The 26,131-nt window shown below is 39.6% G+C and overlaps 1 protein-coding gene and 1 non-coding gene across 7 annotated transcripts in view; both read left to right on the top strand.

The window, feature by feature from the left end:
• NFATC3 (nuclear factor of activated T cells 3) overlaps positions 1 to 26,131 on the top strand; it is a 134,830-nt gene that overhangs the window by 34,369 nt on the left and 74,330 nt on the right. For all 6 annotated transcript variants that reach the window (XR_007474513.1, XR_004485032.2, XR_007474514.1 and 3 more), the window contains exons 2-3: positions 10,175 to 11,309; positions 13,239 to 13,401. Coding sequence is in view for 3 of the 6 variants with exons in the window: in XM_033434206.2 (XP_033290097.1) it covers positions 10,175 to 11,309; positions 13,239 to 13,401 (1,298 nt within the window). In the remaining 3 variants the exon portion in view is untranslated. The remainder of the gene's footprint in view (positions 1 to 10,174; positions 11,310 to 13,238; positions 13,402 to 26,131) is intronic.
• On the top strand, positions 25,719 to 25,790 carry TRNAA-UGC (transfer RNA alanine (anticodon UGC)). Its single transcript has one exon. It is a non-coding gene; the product is annotated as a tRNA-Ala (tRNA).

Raw genomic sequence — 26,131 nt, 5'->3', positions numbered from 1 at the left:
ACGCAGGCTCAGCGGCCATGGCTCACGGGCCCAGCCGCTCCGCGGCATGTGGGATCTTCCCGGCCCCGGGCACGAACCCATGTCCCCTGCATCGGCAGGCAGACTCTCAACCACTGCGCCACCAGGGAAGCCCCTTTCTATTTCTTTTTATTGCCTAATTGCTGGCTAGGAGTTTCCAGTATAATGTTGAATAGCAGTGGTGAAAGCAGGCGTCTTTGTCTTGTTCCTGATTTGAGGGGGGAAAGCCTTCTGTTTTTCATCATTAAGTATGATGTTAGCTGTGGGTTTTTCATAAACACCCTTGATCATTTTAAGGACTTCCCTTCTTTTCCTAGTTTGCTGAGTTTTCTTTTTTTTTCCATCATGATAGGGTATTGAATTCTGTCAAATACCTTTTCTGTGTTAATTCAGATGATTGTGTGGTTTTTTCTTTCATTTTGGTAATGTGGTGATTGATTTTTGTATGTTGACCCACCCCTACATTCCTGGGATAAATTCCATTTGGTCCTTATAATGTGGTATTAGATTTGGTTAGTATTTTGTTGAGAATTTTTGCATCTGTATTTATAAGAGGTATTGGCTTGTAGTTTTCTTGTGGTATTTTTGTCTTGTTTTGGTATCAGGGTAAAACTGGGCTTGTAGAATGTTAGGAAGTGTTCTCTACTCTTCTGTTTTTTGGAAGAGTTTGAGAACGATTGCTGTTAATTCTTATCTAAATGTTTGGTAGAAGCCATGTTGTCCTGGACTTCTTTTGTTGGGAGATTTTTTGGCTACTCATTCAATCTCTTTACTTGATATAGGTCTCTTGAGATTTTCTGTTTCTTCTGAGTCATTATTGGTAATTTTTGTGTTTGTAAGAATTTGCCCATTTCTTGTAGATTGTCTAAGTTGGTGGTATGCAGTTGTTCATAGTATTCTCGTACATATTTCTACCAATACCAGTTATAACACATCCTAACAGAGTACACTTAGATTGTACTAAACTATTTTCTCAACTTTGAAAATATTCTTGCCTGAAGTTGTTCCATGCAAACTATTCATAGAAGGCTAATTTTTCAGTTTAAACTCTGCATTGAGTCTTCAAGTAAATAATAATTAAGTAAAATCAGTAACATTTGGTTACACAGCAGGAGCCAAGGAGAACCTTGAAACCTTTTGTTTTGTAATTGCCTCTTGATGTTGCTACCAGTGTCCTCAATTTTTCAACCAACCATCCTTGCTGATAGTCTTTACTAGTTTATTGATTGATTGATTGATTGATTGATTGATTGGTTGGTACGCGGGCCTCTCACTCTTGTGGCCTCTCCCGTTGCGGAGCACGGGCTCTGGACGCGCAGGCTCAGCCGCCATGGCTCACGGGCCCAGCCGCTCCACGGCATGTAGGATCTTCCCGGACCGGGGCACGAACCCATGTCCCCTGCATTGGCAGGCAGACTCTCTACCACTGCGCCACCAGGGAAGCCCTTTACTGGTTTATTTTCTCTGAAGTTTCTTCAGTTGCTGCAGTCAGACACAATTTAAGTAAATTACCATTAGTAAGTGGCTTTCTTTGCTCGCCTAACAGACGAGCCATTCAGAAACTTTCTTTGGTTGCAGCCTCATTTTAATTTTTTCTTCTTCTGAAGAAATCCTGCTGTGATAAGGTATTCTGTTTTTTCTCATTTTTTCTCTTGTTTTCCTGTTAGTTGGGAGTGTTGTGATGAATGCTTACTGGTAATGCTGATGTATAAGGTATTCTTATAGCACAGCCATAATGTTATTGCACAATAAACATAATTCTTTGCCATCTAATTTGATAAGAAGATAACTCACACTCTACTGTGCCTTAAAAGCATGGCATTCAATTTGAAGTCCACTTTTCTCTTTCCTGTTTTTTTTTTTCTTTCCTGTTTTTTAGTGATAGGTATGTACCAGTAAGTTTTAAAAAATGTTGCAATACATCAATATGCTTTGCACTCAGAATGCACATAGAACTGTGTCACTGCAGTTTGTTAGTGCACCAAGTAACAGTGGGAAGCATTATCTCTCACAGCTACTCAGCTCTACTTTTGTTCCATGAAAGTAACCATAGGTTGTATATAAATGAATGAGCATGGCTATATTCCAATAAAACTTCATTTGTGGACACCAGAATTTGTATTTCACATTATTTTGTGTCATTAAACAGTACTATTTTGATTTTTTCCAACCATTTTAAAACCATTCTTAGGTTGTAGCCTGTGCAGAAACAGGTGGTAGGCCAGGTTTGGCCTGTGGGCTAAATTTTACCAACCCCTGCTTTACAGTTTAAGCAAATACATTTGTAGGCAACCTGTGTTGCCCAGATTACTGCATGCTTGCCTGGGGCCCCCTGGTGGCTGAAGGGGGCAAATATGTCTCGAGATGGTCAAATTACTGAAGCACCATGAATTTGAGAATTCTAGAGTTGGAAATCTAGATGTAGGACTGTTTATCATAGTGAGATTGTAGTAGCTGCTCATATCATTTCCAGAGCTTGGACTGTGGTGACATTTAGGAAAAAGATAAAACAGCACTCCCCGAAATTTTGCATGCAAATCTCTGCAATGCTTTAAGACATCATTCTGATATAGAATGTTTCTTCATCTACAGTTTACTTGGGGGAAGGGTGTGGATTTCAGCATTATTCAACACAAAATAGCATTGGTACAATAATTACATTTTAATAAAACTATATCTTCCAAGGGTGACTTTCTTCCCTTCTCCCCCACCCTTTTTCCCCCCCTCAAAGGGTTGAAGTTTAATATAATACACTGATAATTTTTGCTACTTTATCAAGTACATTTCTTTTTTTTTTTTTTTTTTTTTTTTGCGGTACGCGGAGCTCTCACTGTTGTGGCCTCTCCGGTTGCGGAGCACAGGCTCCGGACGCACAGGCTCAGCTGCCATGGCTCACGGGCCTAGCCGCTCCGCGGCACGTGGGATCTTCCCGAACCGAGGCACGAATCCGTGTCCCCTGCATCTGCAGGCGGACTGTCAACCACTGTGCCACCAGGGAAGCCCATCAGATACATTTCTTTTTTTAAAAAATGAATTAATTAATTTTGGGCTGCGTTGGGTCTTCATTTCTGCGTGCGGGCTTTTCTCTAGTTGCAGCGAGTGGGGGCTATCCTTCGTTGCAGCGCATGGGCTTCTCATTGCGGTGGCTTCTCCTGTTGTGGAGCACGGGCCCTAGGTGCGCGGGCTTCAGTAGTTGTGGGCTCAGTAGTTGTGGTTCGCAGGCTCTAGAACTCAGGCTCAGTAGTTGTGGTGCACTGGCTTAGTTGCTCTGCGACATGTGGGATATTCCCGGAGCAGGGCTCAAACCCGTGTCCCCTGCGTTGGCAGGCAGAGTCTTAACCCCTGCACCACCAGGGAAGTTCCTATCAAGTACATTTCTAAGTAAAATTGGATTTTTTTTTTTTAACTACAGAAGTATGGTGGTGAATAATTCAGTGACAGTTTGTATAGTTGGGTGCTGCTGTCTTGCTTTGAACCAAGGTGCCAGCAGTTTTTTATATTTTTGTTTTTTTAATTTTAGTAAACTATACATAGCATAAAATCTACCATCTTAACCATTTATAAGTGTATAGTGGAATTAAGTATAGTCCCATTTTTGTGCACCTGCAGGCGTGAGTTTTTTAATCTGCCATTTTAAACTTTTTTTATATATATAAATTTATTTTATTTTTTATTTATTTATTTTTGGCTGTGTTGAGTCTTCGTTGCTGTGCGCGGGCTTTCTCTAGTTGTGGCGAGCAGGAGTTACTCTTCATTGCAGTGCGCGGGCTTCTCATTGCAGTGGCTTCTCTTGTTGCAGGGCACAGGCTCTATGTGCACGGGCTTCAGTAGTTGTAGCATGTGGGCTTCAGTAGTTGTGGTTCACAGGCTCTAGAGCACAGGGTCAGTAGTTGTGGCACACGGGCTTAGTTGCTCCGTGGCATGTGGGATCTTCTCGGAGCAGGGCTCGAACCCGTGTCCCCTGCATTGGCAGGCGGATTCTTAACCACTGCGCCACCAGGGAAGTCCCCATTTTAAACTCTTGATCCAAAAAATGAAACCCTCCTGTTCTGGTCAATCCCAGATTTGCTATATATTTCTGAATGAAATTATTCTCAAATATAATAGAGATCGTGCATTTCCTTTTTAAAACTTTGATGGTTTATATTATCCTTAGAATAAAATTTAAACTCCTTACTATGATCCTTCTAGGTTTTTGCTTCTTTCAGTTTTCCCCCTTCAGTTGTTAACTGTTGCCATAGTTGGCCTTTTGCTTCCTCAAAGAAGCCAAGGTCTTATGTGACTCAGTGTTTGCTTATACTTTCCCCCTGTGTTGGAGCTCTTATACTCATGCCTCTCCACCCCCACCTCCCTTTTCTTTGCTTGCTGGTTCCTATGCTACCTTCTCAGAAAGGCCATCCCTGTACTCTCTTTAAAATAGGTTCCTTCTTTAGTCTCTTTCCCACCACTTAGTAATACTTATAATTTTTAATTTTTGTTTTTGTCGATCTCCTCTGAGACTGTACACTCCATGAGGGCAAGGACCATGCATGTCTTATTTATACCTAGCATCTAGAACAATTCCTAGAAAATACTAATCACATTATAAATAGTTGAATGAATGAACACTTTCTTCACTTGGGTTCTGGTATGCCACACTTTTGGTTCTTCCATTTCACTGACTGTCTCTTCTCCTTTCTTATCCATTCTTTTTTGTCTCGCTGTCGCTAAAGTTTGGAATCCTCTATGCCTCAGTTGCCTGCTTTCTTCTTTTTTTTAATAGATCTTTATTGGAGTATAATTGCTTCACAATACTGTATTAGTTCCTGTTGTACACCAAAGTGAATCAGCTATATGCATACATATATCCCCTCCCTCTTGAGCCTCCCTCCCATCCTCCCTATCCCATCCCTCTAGGTCATCGCAAAGCACCCAGCTGATCTCCCTGTGGCCTGCTTTCTTCTATATCTGTCTCTATCTAAGCTCACTCCCTAGTCATCTCTTGTGGTCTTATGGCTTCACATATTATCTATGCATTCATAAGACTCCCAAGTTTACATGGCCAGGCTGAGACTTTTTTTTTTTTTTAGGCCGTGCCATGCGGCATGCAGGATCTTAGCTCCCAGCCAGGGATCGAACCTGTGCCTCCTGCATTGGGAGTGTGGAGTTTTAACCACTGGACTGCCAGGGAAGTCCCCAGGCTGAGACTTTTTTTTTTTTTTTTTTGCGGTACGCGGGCCTCTTACTGTTGTGGCCTCTCCCGTTGCAGAGCACAGGCTCCGGATGCGCAGGCTCAGCAGCCATGGCTCACGGGCCCAGCTGCTCTGCGGCATGTGGGATCTTCCCGGACCGGGGCACGAACCCATGTCCCCTGCTTCAGCAGGCGGACTCTCAACCACTGCGCCACCAGGGAAGCCCAGGCTGAGATTTTTTAATGTAACTATGTACTTGATATCTCTACTTGGAAAGTTTATTGGAATCTCACATTTATTTAATATGTACAAAGTGAAGTTTTTTTATTTCATATCTCTCAACTCTTTCTCATTTTCTCCTTCATTTCAGTAATTAGAAGTACTGTTCTTGTAATAGTTCAGGCCCAAAACCTTGGTGTCATCTTTGAGTCCCCTCTTTCTCCCATTTAATTCATCAACGAGTTCTGACAGCTCTACCATAATTAGAAAAAAACTCACTTCTTAATGTTTCCTCTACTTTTACAACCCACCACCTCCTGGGTCCTTATGCTCCATTATTTGGCACCTGGCTTATAACAAGTCTCTTAAATGTATATCAGATTATATATATATATATATATCAAATCATGACACTGCTTTGCTTACTACCCTCCAGTGGTTTCTCATCTCGTAATAAAAACCAGTCATTCTACTGGTTTATGAGGCCTTACTTGAATAGCCAGTGGCCCCACCCCCCACCAAGCCCTTATCATTTTATCTCCTCACTCTATTCCCACTGGCCTTCTTGCTTTTTCTCATAAACTCCAAAAATACTCCGTTCTCAGGCCTTTTGCACTCACTATTTCCTATACCCACAATATTCTTCCCCTAGATCTCTGTATAGCTCATTCCTCATATCCTTTTGGTATCTCCTCAAACATTGGAGAAAGAGCCCTTTTCTGACCTATCTAAATTAACTTCCCCTTTTCCCTACTCCATTCTCCTTACTTTATTTTATTTTTCCTTATAGCAAATATCACCACCTGACATTTTACTAGAATATAAGTTCTAAGAGGATGGGGACTTTACTCATATGTAAAGCTTACTCATGTTTTCAATGTCTACAACATGCCTGCTATATAGTAGCTACTCAAAAAATATTTATTAAATGAATGATCACATTGCTTGTGGTTTTAGGGCAAAATACACATATATGGTTGAAAAGTGAATAGGACAAAGTTAGCACCTGCGAAATGGCAAAATGGGAATACAGAAAGAAACTGGTTAATGACTTTGTTGAACTGAAGAAATAACACCTACACTGGGGATGTTCTACCTTTGGACCTGGTGTTATTGTTGGATGAAAAATACTGCCCCTCCCCCTCAGCTACTTTGAGTTCAGTTTTCTGTTCCTTGCAGCCTACAAACATATTTCATACAGAACCATTTTAGTCCTAAATTACACTAAATTTTAAAATAACATCTTGGTTGAAGAAACTGTCTTATGTCCCTCCAATGTTGCAAATTAAAACAAGTCTTCTGAAACAAATGTCTCTTATGTAGTAGGAGTGCTAAAAATGTGTGTGCCCTGTCATCTAGTAACTCTGCCCTTAATTTATCCTTGAAGACTACTTCAAAAGAAGATAAAAAGCTATAGGTATAGAGATGTTCAATGCTACATTATTTATAAGAGTAAAAAGTAGGAAATAACTATGATCATTGACTTGACATTTTATATGGCCTTGAAAATTGTTTAGAAACTTTATAAAGCCCAATATAATATGAAAAAATTGAAAGACCAAGTTGTATGTTAAATAGGCAAAACAAATCTAGACTGTTAGAAGTCAATATAGTGTTTACTTTTTTGGGAGAGGTAATAACTTGGAAGGGAGCCAAAGGGGGACTTCTGAGATGTTCTTTTTTTTTTTTGAAGTATAGTTGATTTACAGTGTTGTATTAGTTTCTGGTGTACAGCAAAGGGATTCAGATATGTATGTGTGTGTGTGTGTGTGTGTGTATATATATATTCTTTTTCAGATTCTTTTCCATTATAGTTTATTACAGGATATTGACTATAACTTCCTGTGCCATATAGTAGGACCTTGTTGTTTATCTTTTTATATAGTAGTTTGTATCTGCTAATCCCAAACTCCTAATTTATCCCTCCTCCTGTGTTCTTTTTTTTAAAGGGAGCTATTACAGAGTGTGTATGTTTGTGACAGCTTACCCAAACTATATACTTACGATATGTGTACTTTTGTGTATGTACCTTATCCTTTAATAAAAGGTTTTTAAAAAACCCAAAACTGTTACGGTCACAACTGTATAAAATATATATACCCATGTAGACCAGGACATACATGAAAATGTTAAATGTGAGGTGATAGCACTTGTTTACAATTTCTTTGATGATTTTCTTATAGTCAGATAAGAAACAAATTTTTTAACTTTTAAAAAATACTTTTAATTGTGAAAAATATACATATATGTTCATTATATATTTATTACAGCTTTATTGAGATATAATTTACATACCATACAATTCACCCATTTAGAGTTTATAATTTAGTGGTTTTTAGTTTATTCACAGAATAGTGCAACCATTACCACAGTCACTGTTACAACATTTTCATCACCCCAGAAAGAAACCCAATACCCATTAGCAGTCACTCCCCATTTTCCCCCAGACCTCTTCATTTTGTTGTTTATTTTTTAAATAAATTTATTTATTTATGTATTTTTGGCTGTGTTGGGTCTTCTTTGCTGCCCACGGGCTTTCTACTCTTCACTGTGGTGCATGGGCTTCTCATTGCGATGGCTTCTCTTGTTGCGGAGCACGGGCTCTAGGCGTGCGGGCTTCAGTAGTTGCAGTACGCAGGCTTGGTAGTTGTGGCTCACAGGCTTGGTTGCTCCATGGCATGTGGGATCTTCCCGGACCAGGGCTCGAACCTGTGTCCCCTGCACTGACAGATTCTTAACCACTGTGCCACCAGTGAAGTCCTTGTTTTTATTTTTAATAGCTTTTCCCTTCAGCTTTTTTTTCCTTTTTTTTCAATAAATTTATTCATTTGTTTTTATTTTTGGCTGTCTTGGGGTCTTCGTTGCTGCGCGTGGGCTTTCTCTAGTTGCAGCGAGCGGGAGCTACTCTTCGTTGCAGTACGCGGGCTTCTCATTGCGGTGGTTTCTCTTGTGGAGCACGGGCTCCAGGCATGCGGGCTCAGTAGTTGTGGCTCGTGGGCTCTCTAGAGCGCAGGCTCAGTAGCTGTGGCGCACAGGCTTAGTTGCTCCGCGGCATGTGGGAATTTCCCGGACCAGGGCTTGAACCCGTGTCCCCTGCATTGGCAGGCGGATTCCACTGCGCCACCAGGGAAGCCCCCTTCAGCTTTTTATCTAAGTCACAGATGGGTTTTCTTCTTTGGAGTTCTGATTTCCTTCTTCTCTTGATTCAGTAAGTGGGTTGAGAGAGTGGAGTGAGTGGTATACTTAGAAAGGTGTTTCAATTTATTAGGAAATATTTCAGAATTAAAAAAAATAAGGTATGTATTGGGTTCTTGCTAAATATTAGTCATTGTGTTAGGTTGCTTGCCTTAAAATGGTCCCATGCATTTCGGGTAATATTCTACTCACAGCCTTCCAGTTTTATAGAAAAAAGTGCCTCAGAAAACTGAGGTTCAGGCAGGTTAAGTAACTTGTCCATGTTCACACAGTGGTGGGAAGGCAGAGCCAGGGTTTAAACCTAGGGGGTTTTGTTTTGTTGTTTTAATATATGTAAAAACTCTTTACTGAGTATGTTCACTAACCACAGAACATCTTAAAAGCTCCCAAATCTAGGACTTATGGAGGTAGTTAAATTGTAGGATGCTGGCTAATGATGACACCAAGAGTCTAAAGACATGTGTTTGTTATTTTCCACTGGTACTTATGTAATTAAATAATGTGATCTACTTGAGTACTTTTGAGAAGAGGCTACAGATTTGTGCTTCTCTTTGTTGTATCTATGAACAGTTTTGTCTTTGGTTTCCCAGTGATGATCTCTGGAAAAAGTGAAGGTGTTCAACCAACACCTTGTATGAGGGGTTAGTACTACTTCTGCCTCTGTGAAAATGGAAAATAATCGCTCCTCCCTAAAAGTGAAGTTGCAAAAATACCCTTATTGCTGCAGGTGCTCTCAGTAGGTAATTTGGCAGGACTTGTTTAGTGTTAAATACTCTAGCAAGGGGTACATTTTAAAAGTTCTGCCTTTATGAGGATTACTTTAACAATTAATCAATAGTTAAAAGCCCTGTTGAGTTATTTTCTAGTTGAGGTGAAGGATCCAGTGGGGTCATGTGTCTTTTGTAACCTGGTTTGCCATGACCAAAGATATGAATTCTTGATGGTGTGACTGTGAACGGAAGAACTCTTTCTGTTCATCATAAACATTTCTTGAATTACATTGCAAGGAAACTGAGGCCTTGGAGAGGTTAAAATATGTGACTAAGCTCACAACTAATGGCAGAGGTAGGCTAGTGTCTAGGTCTCCTGAATATCAGTCTGTAATACTTTGCATTAATAAACTAGTGTGTATAATTATAATTAAAAACCTTTCAAAGACTCTGCTTTATCCTTTACTCCATTTTAACCTGCAGACCCCAGAGGAGGCTGAATTTATATGATCATATCATTACATAATTCTGTGAGTATTTTTTAGAATTATGGATATGATTATTTCTTTTATAAAAGCATTTATTGTTTTCAGATTCTTATTTTAGAAAATACGGAAATACAGAAAAAGAGAAAAAATTAAATATGTGATAATTATGTATATCTGCAGAAATAATCAGATGCATTAAAACACACACACACATACACCACTCTTCAGTGGAGCTAATGTACATTTTATGTCCCACTTTCTTCCTCTCAAGATTATTATTATTTACGTTCTCATCTAGTAATTTATACATCTAAGATTTCTAATTTCTTGTTTTGTTAATTTTTTTCTTTTTTGCTCCCCCCAACCCCCATAGATCTTGAGCCAGATGATTGTGCATCCATTTACATCTTTAATGTAGATCCACCTCCATCTACTTTAAACTCACCACTTTGCTTACCACATCATGGATTACCGTCTCACTCTTCTGTTTTGTCATCATCGTTTCAGCTCCAAGGTCACAAAAACTATGAAGGAACTTGTGAAATTCCTGAATCTAAATACAGCCCATTAGGTGGTCCCAAACCCTTTGAGTGCCCAAGTATTCAAATTACATCCATCTCTCCTAACTGTCATCAAGAAATTGATACTCATGAAGATGACCTACACATAAATGACCCAGAAAGGGAATATTTGGAAAGGCCTTCTAGAGATCATCTCTATCTTCCTCTTGAGCCATCCTACCGGGAGTCTTCCCTTAGTCCTAGTCCTGCCAGCAGCATCTCTTCTAGGAGCTGGTTCTCAGATGCGTCTTCTTGTGAATCTCTTTCACATATTTATGATGATGTGGATTCGGAGTTGAATGAAGCTGCTGCCCGATTTACTCTCGGATCCCCTCTGACTTCTCCTGGTGGCTCGCCAGGAGGCTGCCCTGGAGAAGAGTCCTGGAATCAACAGTATGGACTTGGACACTCCTTGTCACCTAGGCAATCTCCTTGCCACTCTCCTAGATCTAGTGTCACTGATGAGAATTGGCTGAGCCCCAGGCCAGCCTCAGGACCCTCATCAAGGCCTACTTCCCCTTGTGGGAAACGGCGGCACTCTAGTGCTGAGGTTTGTTATGCTGGGTCCCTTTCGCCTCATCACTCACCTGTTCCTTCTCCTGGTCACTCCCCCAGGGGAAGTGTAACAGAAGATACCTGGCTCAATGCTTCTGTCCAGGGTGGATCAGGCCTTGGCCCTGCACTTTTTCCATTTCAGTACTGTGTAGAGACTGATATTCCTCTGAAAACAAGGAAGACTTCTGAAGATCAAGCTACCGTACTACCAGGAAAATTAGAGCTCTGTTCAGATGACCAAGGGAATCTTTCACCATCCCGGGAAACTTCAATAGATGATGGCCTTGGATCTCAGTATCCTTTAAAGAAAGATTCATCTGGTGACCAATTTCTTTCAGTTCCTTCACCCTTTACCTGGAGCAAACCAAAGCCTGGTCACACCCCTATATTTCGGTGAGTTGATGGAAATAGATGATGGTCATTTTTCATGTTTATGTGTTATTGGTGGCATGTAACTACATTATCTATATAGAATTATTTGACCGTTTTTCTTCCTCCTTTTTTTTTCTTCAATTTCTTGCAGACAAAGTCCACATTTATTTTCCTTTTAGTCTTAAAAGTGTCTTTAGATAGGCTAAAGTTATAATTTTCAAAGTGTATAATGAATTGCAGATAATAGCAAATTAATTACATTTAAGAATCCCTAGAAGGAATTTTCTTATCCACAAAAGCTTCTTGTAAAAGATTGATTATAATATAAATTAAATTACTAATAAAACCACTTGGGGGGCTTCCCTGGTGGCGCAGTGGTTGGGAGTCCGCCTGCCGATGCAGGGGACACGGGTTCGTGCCCCGGTCCGGGAGGCTCCCACATGCCGCGGAGTGGCTGGCCCCATGAGCCATGGCCGCTGAGCCTGCATGTCCGGAGCCTGTGCTCCGCCGCGGGAGAGGCCACAGCAGTGAGAGGCCCACGTACCGCAAAAAAAAAAAAAAACTACTTGGGAATAGGCTTTTTATATTTTTAAGAACTCAATATACAAGTGAAATTTGCTTTTTATATTTGTAGCAAGTGGTTTTTCCCATAATTTTTTTTTGTCTTTTTACTTCATAAGTTTGTGATTTTTTTGTTGTTATAGAGGAATTTTTAAATTTTATATATTCAGGTTTGTCTTTTCCTTCACGGCTTTTGGATTTTATGTTATATTTGAAAGCCTACCCCACTCTAAAGTAACTACAAATAAAAAAATCTAACTCTCACGAGTTTCTAACAAAATTTTTGTGTATAATTTTTATAATATATGTACATAACGTGTAGTATTTGTATTTATAAATTTTATATATATATATATATATATATATATATATATATATATAATTTTTTTTTTTTTGAATCGTGAGTCCGGCTAAGGACTGGAGTGAAGACTATTGTAATGACTTTATTTTCTAAGTGGCTTATCAGTTACCACAATGCCATTTATAGAATCAATCTAGTCTATAATTGATTAGAAAAGACAACTTACCATGTATTAAATCCCCACATGGAGTTGGGTCTGTTTACTTTTTTTAAAAATGTTTTTTTGTTGGTATGAATGTTTATTTCTGGATCTAGATCTTTAGAAAAATATAATGTGGAATTATGGTATTGAAGATTCCTTTGAGCCCATCACTTTGCATCTGAAAATTATCTTAATCTTTTTAGGGGTTTGCTTGAACAAGTGCAGAAACTCGCTGAGAGTTGATGAAGTTGAGTTGTTGCTTCAGACTAATAAAAATTAATACCTTTGATCTTCAGAGTAGCTGGTAAAGCTAGGCTGAGGACATTCAAGGAAGTAATGAAATGATTTAGGAATTTACTGTAGGCATGATAGCATTTCAAAGGTAGAAGAAACCTTTAAAGTCCCATTTCACCAATCATTAAGAAGATATTACTTTCTAATACAAATCATTCTAGGTTTGGGTCCATTAATATTTGACCTGTGGACGTAGAAGTTGTTTCTTTTCTAATGCCATATTTTCAATGCTAATATATCTAAATGAACCTCTCCCCTTTAAGCTGTTTAAATTTTGATTGTTTTTGTAATTATATACACATATTTGAGAAAGTTACAGTTTATGAAATGTTAGAATTTATCCTTTTAAAAAATATATATACGAAACTAAAAAGTAGATAAAATTGATTTTATTCTTCAGGTTAAAGAATTATTTCTTAAACACCCACCATATCCAGTGTTATAACTTATTAAGTGATGTTTTCTTTTTTTATTTTATTTTTTGAATACTTTGCTTCAATGATCATGGGAAGAAATGTTGGTGCAAGTAATTTGAATCATTGCTTGACAATACTAGTGTGGTGAAATGCATCTTTGTGTGTTTTGTTTATAGCACGTCTTCATTACCTCCACTAGACTGGCCTTTACCAACTCATTTTGGACAATATGAACTGAAAATAGAAGTGCAACCTAAAACTCATCATCGAGCCCATTATGAAACTGAAGGTAGCCGAGGAGCAGTGAAAGCATCTACTGGGGGACATCCTGTTGTGAAGGTATGAGATTTTGGGGATGTTTCTGCAGATACCATACATCTGTTAATGATATGGTCTATTCAGTCAGGTACTGCTGAGCCCAAAGAGAGAAAATTTTCAAACCTAGAAAGCTTACATTGAGGTTTTGTGTCCTTGTTGATAGCACTTCCACATTGAGGTGTTTTTTTTTTTGCTAGGCTAAAAGATATTCTTCCTGGACTGACTCTCCAGCTGGTGAAACTCAGGGGAAAGATTATAATGGTCAAATAGTTGTTTTTCTGATCTAAAAAAAAATTGTGTTATGTTTATAAGTACAATACATGCTTGTTTAAAGTCCAAATAATACAGAAAAGTAGAAAGAATAAAGCAATAAAATACCTAAAATCTAACCCCCTCAGAAATAAGCAGTTGTTAACATTTGATTAACATTCCAGATAATTCTCTGTGTGTATGTTTAGTGGAAGACTAGATGGATGACTAGAAAAATGCATGGACTTTTTTTAAGGATAGGATTATGTTGAACATCTTTGTAATTAATTTTTATTTGAATTTATTAGAAAATAAAACTAAAGTGAAATTATTATAATTATATAATATTCGAGTGTATAAAATATAATATGTAAGTTTTGACTCATAAGAATTGAATATTGGGCTTCCCTGGTGGCGCAGTGGTTGAGAGTCTGCCTGCCAATGCAGGGGACACGGGTTCGAGCCCTGGTCTGGGAAGATCCCACATGCTGCGGAGCAACTAGGCCCGTGAGCCACAACTACTGAGCCTGCGCGTCTGGAGCCTGTGCTCCGCAACAAGAGAGGCCGCGATAGTGAGAGGCCCGCGCACCGCGATGAAGAGTGGCCCCCGCTCGCCGCAACTAGAGAAAGCCCTCGCACAGAAACGAAGACCCAACACAGCCAAAAATAAATAAATAAATAAAATTATTTTTTTTAAAAAAGAATTGAATATTAACCTTAATTTTACTTGAATGAAACATTTAAAAAATGAAACAAATAAAACTATATGGGGGCTTCCCTGGTGGCTCAGTGGTTGAGAGTCCGCCTGCCGATGCAGGGGACACGGGTTCGTGCCCCGGTCCGGGAAGATCCCACATGCCGTGGAGCGGCTAGGCCCGTGAGCCATGGCCGCTGAGCCTGTGCGTCCGGAGCCTGTGCTCAGCAACAGGAGAGGCCACAACAGTGAGAGGCCTACGTACACTACCCTCTACCTCCTGAATTTTGATGCTTATAGTATTCTTCCTTACAGATCTATAGACATCTCCCTGCCTCATGTCCCACCACTCCTGTTATTTAGCTTAGTCCTATATGTGTTGATAGTTGGATTCAGTGATTACTACTAATTCTTTTTTTTTTTATTTTTTTTATTTTTTTATTTTTTTGCGGTACGTGGGCCTCTCACTGTTGTGGCCTCTCCCGTTGCGGAGCGCAGGCTCCGGACACGCAGGCTCAGCGGCCATGGCCCACGGGCCCAGCCGCTCCGCAGCATGTGGGATCCTCCCGGACCGGGGCACGAACCCGTGTCCCCTGCATCGGCAGGCGGACTCTCAACCACTGCGCCACCAGGGAAGCCCACTACTAATTCTTTTTTATTTTTTCTTTTTCAAGTGTTTTTGTTTGTTTAAGGAGGGCTTTGGATTCTATATTCCTTGCATTCTTTCATGATTGAGAATGTTTATTTGTTGCCTTTATATACTCAAACATCAGAATGGCTATGTATAATAATCTTTTTTTTTTTTTTTTTTGCGGTACGCGGGCCTCTCACTGTTGTGGCCTCTCCTGTTGCGGAGCACAGGCTCCGGACGCGCAGGCCCAGCAGCCATGGCCCACGGGCCCAGCCGCTCCACGGCATGTGGGATCCTCCCGGACCGGGGCACGAACCCGTGTCCCCTGCATCGGCAGGCGGACTCTCAACCACTGCACCACCAGGGAAGCCTGGGTTTTCTCTTCTCTAGTTGTGACGCTCAGGCTGCAGGGCGCTTCGGCTCTGTAGTTGTAGTGCACGGGTTCCAGAGCTCGTGGGCCCTGTAGTTTGCTGCACATGGGCTGTAGTTGAGGCGCGCGAGCTCAGTAGTTGTGGTACGCGGGCTTAGTTGCCCCACGACATGTGGAATCTTAGTTCCCTGACCAGGAATCGAACCAGGGTACCCTGCATTGTAAGGTGGATTCTTTACCCCTGGACCACCAGGGAAGCCCGCCCCCCCCCCCCCACCTTTGTTTATAAATGGCTGCACCGAGCAGCTTGTGAGGTCTTAGTTCCCGGACCAGGGATTGAACCCAGGCTCTGGCAGTGAAAGCGCAGAGTCCTAACCACTGGGACTGCCAGGGAATTCCCCATTTCTTGTATCTTTGCCTTTTGAAAGAAGTTATTTACAAGTGCTTAAATGAACAAAATCTTTTGGGAGTACAAGTGATTTGTTTCCACAGTATTCCTTTAATTAAAAACTGATTCCCTGCCAAAAAAAATCGCGGCTGGGACGGGGGAATTCCCTGGCAGTCTGGTGGTTAGGACTCGGGTCCTTCCACTGCCAGGGCTCCCTGCTTAAAGGGAGACTAACACTTTGAATATTATCAGTGTTTTATATTCTCCTTGTGAGTGACTTATTTTTTTTTTCTAACTTGTTTCTTTAGAAATTATATCATTCATTATACTTGAAATTACTTAACCAGAGTATGTCTGGAGGTTGATGTTTCTTTTTCAGTCTTCCCCACTACCTATGATGCTCCCTTTCAAATTGAGATTCTTCCTTCCTGCAAGAAAAATTTTCTACATTATGTATCTATATATTTCCTGTTCTATATGTTTTGTCTTTACTTCAGAGGCTCCAGTTACTATTCACATGTTGACTTCTTTGTCAGTCCTCCATATCTATGTTCTTTTCTCGGGATACTTTAATGTATTTTTTTTTTTTTTTAGTAAACCTATTTATTTATTTATCTATCTATTTATTTATTTATTTATGGCTGCATTGGGTCTTCGTTGCTGCCCGTGGGCTTTCTCTAGTTGCGGCACGTGGGGGATGCTCTTCGTTGCGGTGCGCAGGCTTCTTATTGCGGTGGCTTCTCTTGTGGAGCACGGGCTCTATGCATGCGGGCTTCTGTAGTTGTGGCTTGCGGGCTCTAGAACACAGGCTCAGTAGTTGTGGCCCACGGGCTTAGTTGCTCCGCGGCATGTGGAATCTTCCCAGACCAGGGCTTGAACCCGTGTCCCCTGCATTGGCAGGCGGATTCTTTTTTTGTTTTTTGCGGTACGCGGGCCTTTCACTGTTGTGGCCTTTCCCGTTGCGAGCACAGACTCCGGATGCGCAGGATCAGTGGCCATGGCTCACGGGCCCAGCCGCTCTGCGGCATGTGGGATCTTCCCAGACCGGGGCACGAACCCGTGTCCCCTGCATCGGCAGGCGGACTCTCAACCATTGCGCCACCAGGGAAGCCCGGCAGGTGGATTCTTAACCACTGCGCCACCAGGGAAGCCCCCTGCGACTGTGTTTTGTGTTTTGAATTTTAAATTGGTTCCTTGGCTCCACTTACCACTCATTTGATATTTTATCATTATATTTGGTCTCATGATTTATTGAATTTATATTCTTGAATCTTTTAGTGTGGAGCATTCACCAGCAGTCAATTTCTGTGTTCTGTTTCCTGTGTGTGTGTGTTGAGGGGAGGTTTTGTTTTCATTTTTATTGTATTTTCAACTGTCTTTTGCATAATTTCCTACTTTTTTCCTTAAATAAAAACAAAAACAAACCATGTATATTATGGTTGCTTAATTGCCTTGTCTTTTCCTCCCATTTTGTTTGAGAGCTTTGGTCTATAGCCTGAGGCGATTGGGGTAAAGAGGTAGAGAATTAGTTTAGGATAGGCCTTGTTGGGTTTGGCTCAAGAAAGTGAACAATATCATGTATGTGGCCCACTCCCAGTATGTTAGTATGTATCATATTTTCATGAGCTTTGCTTGTTCCTCTTGTACAACACAGAGTTCTGGAAGATGAAAGCACTTCTGACCTTTTTTGCCTCTGCCAAAGGCTCTGGAGCAGAATGCAGGATCTTTTCTTCGTGAGGCAGAGTTTTTCCTTGACTTGCCTCAGAGTTGCCTACTTAGAACTTTGATCTACTTTGCTACAAATTAGTTAGCATTCTCTGCTATTTTATTTTCCCACTTTATTACTTTTATTCCATTAATTTACTCTTTAATTTTATTTGCTCACTTTTCCTATTACCGTTCCTGGTGAGTGAAGGTATGGATTGGTTAGCAGCTCTGCCATACTGCATCAGAGCCTTCTGTTTCACAGTCCTCACCACCCCCTTGCCCTTTTGAAGTTTATAGCTCAAAGTTGTTCTTTATTTGGTTATTACTGGTAGATTTTTGGCTGTTTCCTACCCCCCACACATATACATTTTGTTTATTTTGTTAGGTATTAGGGGAAGAAGATTGTGATACTACTTCATTTCATTGTCTTTATCCAGAAGTTCTTTTTCTTTTTCTAATATCAAGAGGAAAATAAGCATTATATGATGAGAGCAGGTCATGCCAAATTGAAAAAGAAACATTCCTGATTGTACATACTCTACCACACTTGCAGAGCTGTATGCTTTGTATGGAACACTCTATTTGTGCATGCCCACTTCTGAGACCACATTTTTTCCACCAGCAGAGGTGGCCCCTCTCCAGGAACTAAGAAGAATATTTGTAAGATTTCTACACTATTCTGAGAATTTTTTTTTTATTTAATTTTATTTTTTTTAAACAGCAGGTCCTTGTTAGTCATCAGTTTTATACACATCAGTGTATACATGTCAATCCCAATCGCCCAATTCATTCACCACCACCACCACCACCCCACCACCACTTCCCCCCTTGGCGTCCATACGTTTGTTCTCTACATCTGTGTCTCAATTTCTGCCCTGCAAACTGGTTCATCTGTACCATTTTTCTAGGTTCCACATATATGCGTTAATATACAATATTTGTTTTTCTCATTCTGACTTACTTCACTCTGTATGAGAGTCTCTAGATCCATCCACGTCTCAACAAATGACCCAATTTCGTTCCTTTTTATGGCTGAGTAATATTCCATTGTATATACGTACCACATCTGCTTTATCCATTCATCTGTTGATGGGCATTTAGGTTGCTTCCATGTCCTAGCTATTGTAAATAGTGCTGCAATGAACATTGGGGTGCATGCGTCTTTTTGAATTATGGTTTTCTCTGGGTATATGCCCAGTAGTGGGATTGCTGGGTCATATGGTAATTCTATTTTTAGTTTTTTAAGGAACCTCCATACTCTTCTCCATAGTGGCTGTATCAATTTACATTTCCACCAACAGTGCAAGAGGGTTCCCTTTTCTCCACACCCTCTCCAGCATTTGTTGTTTGTAGATTTTCTGATGATGCCCATTCTAACTGGTGTGAGGTGATACCTCATTGTAGTTTTGATTTGCATTTCTCTAATAATTAGTATGTTGAGCAGCATTTCATGTGCTTCTTGGCCATCTGTATGTCTTCTTTGGAGAAATGTCTATTTAGGTCTTCTGCCCATTTTTGGATTGGGTTGTTTGTTTTTTTAATATTGAGCTGCATGAGCTATTTATATATTTTGGAAATTAATTCTTTGTCCGTTGATTCATTTTCAAATATTTTCTCCCATTCTGAGGGTTGTCTTGTTTATGGTTTCCTTTGCTGTGCAAAAGCTTTGAAGTTTCATTAGGTCCCATTTGCTTATTTTTGTTTTTATTTCCATTACTCTAAGAGGTGGATCAAAAAAGACCTTGCTGTGATTTATATCAAAGAGTGTTGTTCGGGGCTTCCCTGGTGGCGCAGTGGTTGAGAGTCCGCCTGCTGATGCAGGGGACGCGGGTTCGTGCCCCGGCCCGGGAGGATCCCGCGTGCCGCGGAGTGGCTGGGTCCGTGAGCCATGGCCGCTGAGCCTGCGCGTCCGGAGCCTGTGCTCCGCAACGGGAGAGGCCACAACAGTGAGAGGCCCATGTATGGCAAAAAAAAAAAGAGTGTTGTTCCTGTGTTTTCCTCTAAGAGTTTTATAGTGTCCGGTCTTACATTTAGGTCTCAAATCCATATTGAGTTTATTTTTGTGTGTGGTGTTAGGCAGTGTTCTAATTTCATTCTTTTACATGTAGCTGTCCAGTTTTCCCAGCACCACTTATTGAAGAGACTGTCTTTTCTCTATTGTATATCCTTGCCTCCTTTGTCATAGATTAGTTGACCATAGGTGCGTGGGTTTATCTCTGGGCTTTCTATCTTGTTCCATTGATCTGTGTTTCTGTTGTTTTTTTTTTGTTTTTTTTTGCTGTACGTGGGCCTCTCACTGTTGTGGCCTCTCCCGTTGCAGAGCACAGGCTCCGGACGCGCAGGCTCGGCGGCCATGGCTCACGGGCCCAGCCGCTCTGCGGCATGTGGGATCTTCCCGTACCGGGGCACGAACCCGTGTCCCCTGCATCGGCAGGCGGACTCTCAACCATTGCGCCACCAGGGAAGCCCTGTGTTTCTGCTTTTGTGCCAGCACCCTATTGTCTTCATTACTGTAGCTTTGTAGTATAGTCTGAAGTCAGGGAGTCTTATTCCTCCCACTCTGTCTTTTTCCATCAAGACTGCTTTGTCTATTCGGGGTCTTTGTGTTTCCATACAAATTTTAAGATTTTTTGTTCTAGTTCCGTAAAAAATGCCATTGGTAATTTGATAGGGATTGCATTGAATCTGTAGATTGCTTTGGGTAGTATAGTCATTTTCACAATATTGATTCTTCCAATCCAAGAATATGGTATATCTCTCCATCTGTTGGTATCATCTTTAATTTCTTTCATCAGTTTCTTATAGTTTTCTGCATACAGGTCTTTTGTCTCCCTAGGTAGGTTTATTCCTAGGTATTTTATTCTTTTTGTTGCAGTGGTAAATGGGAGTGTTTCCTTAATTTCTCTTTCAAATTTTTCATCATTAGTGTATAGGAATGCAAGAGATTTCTGTGCATTAATTTTGTATCCTGCAACTTTACCGAATTCATTGATTAGCTCTAGTAGTTTTCTGGTAGCATCTTTAGGATTCTGTATGTATAGTATCATGTCATCTGCCAACAGTGACAGTTTTACTTCTTCTTTTCCAATCTGTATTCCTTTTATTTCTTTTTCTTCTCTGATTGCCGTGGCTAGAACTTCCAAAACTGTGCTGAATAATAGTGGTAGGAGTGGACATCCTTGTCTTGTTCCTGATCTTAGAGGAAGTGCTTTCAGTTTTTCACCATTGAGAATGATGTTTGCTGTGGGTTTGTCATATATGACCTTTATTATGTTGAGGTAGGTTCCCTCTTTGCCTGCTTTCTGGAGAGTTTTTATCATAAATGGGTGTTGAATTTTGTCAAAAGCTTTTTTCTGCATCTATTGAGATGATCATATGGTTTTTATTCTTCAGTTTGTTAATATGGTGTATCGCATTGATTGATTTACGTATATCGAAGAATCCTTGCATGCCTGGGATAAATCCCACTTGATCATGGTGTATGATCCTTTTAATGTGTTGTTGGATTCTGTTTGCTAGTATTTTGTTGAGGATTTTTGCATCTTTATTCATCAGTGATACTGGTCTGTAATTTTCTTTTTTTGTAGTATCTTTGTCTGGTTTTGATAGCAGGGTGATGGTGGCCTCATAGAATGAGTTTGGGAGTGTTCCTTCCTCTGCAATTCTTTGGAAGAGTTTGAGAAGGATGAGTGTTAGCTCTTCTCTAAATGTTTGATGGAATTCACCTGTGAGTCCATCTGGTCCTGGACTTTTGTTTGTTGGAAGATTTTTCATCACAGTTTCAATTTCATTACTTGTGATTGGTCTGTTCATATTTTCTATTTCTTCCTGGTTCAGTCTTGGAAGGTTATACCTTTCTAAGAATTTGTCTATTTCTTCCAGGTTGTCCATTTTATTGGCATAGAGTTGCTTGTAGTAGTCTCTTAGGATGCTTTGTATTTCTGCAGTGTCTGTTGTAACTTCTCCTTTTTCTTATCTAATTTTATTGATTTGAGTCCTCTCCCTCTTTTTCTTGATGAGTCTGGCTAATGGTGTATCAATTTTGTTTATCTTCTCAAAGAACCAGCTTTTCGTTTTATTGATATTTGCTATTGTTTTCTTTGTTTCTGTTTCATTTATTTCTGCTCTGATCTTTATGATTTCTTTCCTTGTGCTAACTTTGGGTTTTGTTTGTTCTTCTTTCTCCAGTTCCTGTAGGTGTAAGGTTAGATTGTTTATTTGAGATTTTTCTTGTTTCTTGAGGTAGGTTTGTATAGCTATAAACTTCCCTCTTAGAACTGCTTTTGCTGCATCCCATAGGTTTTGGATCATCGTGTTTTCATTGTCATTTGTCTCTAGGTATTTTTTGATTTCCTCTTGATTTCTTCAGTGATCTCTTGGTTATTTAGTAACGTATTGTTTAGCCTCCATGTGTTTGTGTTTTTTTACCTTTTTTTCCCTGTAATTCATTTCTAATCTCATAGCGTTGTGGTCAGGAAAGATGCTTGATATGATTTCAATTTTCTTAAATTTACTGAGGCTTGATTTGTGACCCAAGATGTGATCTATCCTGGAGAATGTTCTGTGCACACTTGAGAAGAAAGTGTAATCTGCTGTTTTTGGATGGAATGTCCTATAAGTATCAATGAAATCTATGTGGTCTATTGTGTCATTTAAAGCTTCTGTTTCTTTATTTATTTTCATTTTGTATGATCTGTCCATTGGTGTAAGTGAGGTGTTAAAGTCTGCCACTACTATTGTGTTACTGTCGATTTCCTCTTTTATAGCTTTTAGCAGTTGCCTTATGTATTGAGGTGGTCCTGTGTTGAGTGCATTATATTTATAATTGTTATATCTTCTTGGATTGATCCCTTCATCATTATGTAGTGTCCTTCGTTGTCTCTTGTAACATTCTTTATTTTAAAGTCTGTTTTATCTGATATGAGTATTGCTACTCAGGCTTTCTTTTGATTTCCATTTGCATGGAATATCTTTTTCCATCCCCTCACTTTCAGTCTGTATGTGTCCCTAGGTCTGAAGTGGGTCTCTTGTAGACAGCATATAGATGGGTCTTGTTTTTGTATCCATTCAGCAAGCCTGTGTCTTTTGGTTGGAGCATTTAATCCATTCACTTTGAAGGTAATTATCGATATGTATGTTCCTATGACCATTTCCTTAATTGTTTTGGGTTTGTTTTTGTAGGTCCTTTTCTTCTCTTGTGTTTCTCACTTAGAGAAGTTCCTTCACCATTAGTTGTAGAGCTGTTTTGGTGGTGCTGAATTCTGTTATCTTTTGCTTGTCTGTAAAGCTTTTGATTTCTCCATCAAATCTGAATGAGATCCTTGCCGGGTAGAGTAATCTTGGTTGTAGGTTCTTCCCTTTCATCACTTTAAGTATATCATGCCATTCCCTTCTGGCTTGTAGAGTTTCTGCTGAGAAATCAGCTGTTAACCTTATGGGAGTTTCCTTATATGTTATTTGTCATTTTTCCCTTGCTGCTTTCAATAATTTTTCTTTGTCTTTAATTTTTGCCAAATTGATTACTATGTGTCTCGGCGTGTTTCTCCTTGGGTTTATCCTGTATGAGACCCTCTGTGCTTCCTGAACTTGGTTGGCTATTTCCTTTCCCATGTTAGGGAAGTTTTTGACTATAATCTCTTCAGATATTTTCTCTGGTCCTTTCTCTTTCTGTCCTCCTTCTGGGACCCCTGTAATGCAAATGTTGCGTTTAATGTTGTCCCAGAGGTCTCTTAGGCTGTCTTCATTTTTTTTCATTCTTTTCTTTATTCTGTTCCACAGTAATGAATTCCACCATTCCGTCTTCCAGGTCACTTATCCATTCTTCTGCCTCAGTTATTATGCTATTGATTCCTTCTAGTGTAGTTTTCATTTCAGTTATTGTATTGTTCATCTCTGTTTGTTTGTTCTTTAATTCTTCTAGGTCTTTGTTAAACATTTCTTGCATCTTCTCATTCTTTGCCTCCATTCTTTTTCCGAGGTCCTGGATCATCTTCACTATCATTATTCTGAAATCTTTTTCTGGAAGGTTGCCTATCTCTACTTCATTTAGTTGTTTTTCTGGGGTTTTATCTTGTTCCGTCATCTGGTACATAGCCCTCTGCCTTTTCATCTTGTGTATCTTTCTGTGAATGTGGTTTTTGTTCCACAGGCTGCAGGATTGTAGTTCTTCTTGCTTCTGCTGTCTGCCCTCTGGTGGATGAGGCTATCTAAGCGGCTTGTGTAAGTTTCCTGATGGTAGGGACTGGATGTTCTGAGAATTTTTTAATATTCAGAAAGAGAAAGAGGATGACACCAATTGCCATTCCAGACCAATCTGACCATTACACATAAGAGTGGTGTGCTTGGTTCTCAAGCCTGGGAAAAATGCCTTGATTTTTTTCTGTATGTGCAGACTTTTAAAAAATGTTTTACTGCTGTATGGGAATGCATCATTAAAGTACACAAATATTAACATGTATAGCTCAATGAATTTTTCATACACACACAGACACACGCACACACATACTCACACACACGTAAAACTACAAACAGGTTAAGGTATAGAATGTTTTAAGCACCCCAGAAGACTCCCTTGTGCCCTTCCCAGTTTATATCTTCCAACCAAAGGTAACTGTGCTTCTGACCATTTATTATCATTGATTAGTTTTTTTATTCATGAGTTGCTAATAAATGGACTCATACGAAGTGTTCTGTTTTCTGTCTAGCTTCATTTAACACATGAGCGTGAAATTCATCCAGTTTGGGTTTTTTTGTAGTTTGAAAAAAATTGCTGTATAATATTCCATCGTATGAATTTACTACAATTTCTTTATCTGTCGTTCTGTTCATTGACACTTGGTTTGTATCCAGTTTTCAAATATCACGAGTAAAGCCGCTGTGTGCTTTTTTTTACACATATCTTTTGATGGACAAAGCATTCACATGTTTTTGGTATATGTTTATATGTCTCAGAGTGGAATTGCTGGTTTTTCAAAGGAGCTGTACCAGTTTTTACTCCTGACCAGCCATATATGAAAGTTCCAGTTACTCTACATCCTCACCAATAATACCAGCACTTGGTTCTTGTCTTTTAATTTTAACCATTCTGACAGGGATGTGGAGGTATCACACTGGTTTTAAATTGTTGTTTCTTTCTTTTTTTTTTTTTTAAATTGTTGTTTCTTGATAACCAGTGATGTTGAACATCTTTTCATATGTTTATCAGACATTTGGCTGTCCTTTTTGTGAAGTCTCTGTTCACATCTCTTGACCAATTTTTAAATTGTCTCTTTTTCTTACTGATTTGTAGGAGTTTTTAATATTTGGATATAAGTCCTTTGTCAGATATGTGTATGGCAAATGACATTTCTTTTCCTAGTCTGTTGCTTGCTTTTTCACTTTCTTAATTGTGTCTTTTGATAAATGGAAGTTTTTAATTTTAATGAAGTCCAAATTATCAGTCTTGTTTTCCATGGAAAGGCTTTCATACCTTTTCAAGAATCTTTGCTTGCTCCAAGGTTATGAAGATAGTTTCCTGTGTTTTATTCTGGAAGCTTTATTACTTTACCTTTTACATATAGGTCTGTGATCTATCTCAAATTAATTTTTGTATATGAATTAAAGGTAAAGATTAAGATACATTTTGTTTTCTTATGGATAGAAGTTGATCCAGTACCATTATTGAAAAGCCCATCATTTTTCTACTCTACGACATTGGTGCCTTTGTCATAAATCAGGTGACCAGCCATATATCTGTGGCTCTCTTCCCTAACTCTTCATTCTGTGCCATTGGACTATTTGTTCTGTCTTAGTACCATTACTACATTGCATTAATTACAATTTCTTTATAGTAAATCTTGATATTTGATAGTGTGGGTCTTTTTTTAGGATTGTATTGGTTATTCTAGGTCCTTTGCATTTCTGTATGAATTTTAGAGTCAGCTTGTCAATCTCTACCCACCACACCCCCAAAATTAAAAAAAAAAAACAAACCTGCTGGGATTTTGATTAAGATTACCCAATGGTTAGTACTTAGAGCTTTCACTGCAGAGGGCCTGGGTTCAGTCCCTGGTCAAGGAACTAAGATCCCACGAGCCTCACGGTGGTGGCCCAAAAAAAAAAAAAAAAGATTACCTAAGAGTTTTATAGTTAAAATCATACATTTAGGTCTTTTCTCCATTTGAGTTAATTTTTGTATATGGTGTTAGGTAAGGGTCCAGCTTTATTCTTTTGCATGTAGTTATCCAGTTTTCTCAGCATCATTTGTTGAAAAGACTCTCCTGTCCTCATTGAATAGTCTTAACATTGTTGTTAAATATCATCCCTGGCAGTCCAGTGGTTAGGACTTGGCACTTGCACTGCCAGGGCCCAGGTTCAATCCCTGATCAGGGAACTAAGATCCCTGCGTGGTACAGTCAAAAAGAAAAGAAAACAAAACAAAAACCTTTGACCATATGTGCAAGCGTTTATTTCTAGGCTCTTTATTCTGTCCCATTGGTCTCTGTGTCTGTCTTTGTACTAGTTCCACAGTGTTTTGATTGCTGTAGCTTTGTAGTAAGCTTTGAAATTTGAAAGCGTGGGTCTTCAGTTTTGTTCTTTGTTTTTGAAGATTGTCTTGGCTATTCAGCGTCCCTTGAGATTCCATATGACTTTTAGGATGGATTTTTCTGTTCTGCAAAAAATGTCTTTGAGATTTTTATGCAGACTGCATTGAATCTGTAGATTGCTTTAGGT

The sequence above is a fragment of the Orcinus orca genome, chromosome 20 (genome assembly GCF_937001465.1).
Source record: "Orcinus orca chromosome 20, mOrcOrc1.1, whole genome shotgun sequence".
Taxonomy (NCBI): domain Eukaryota; kingdom Metazoa; phylum Chordata; class Mammalia; order Artiodactyla; family Delphinidae; genus Orcinus; species Orcinus orca.
This window is presented reverse-complemented; position numbering and strand designations above follow the sequence as displayed.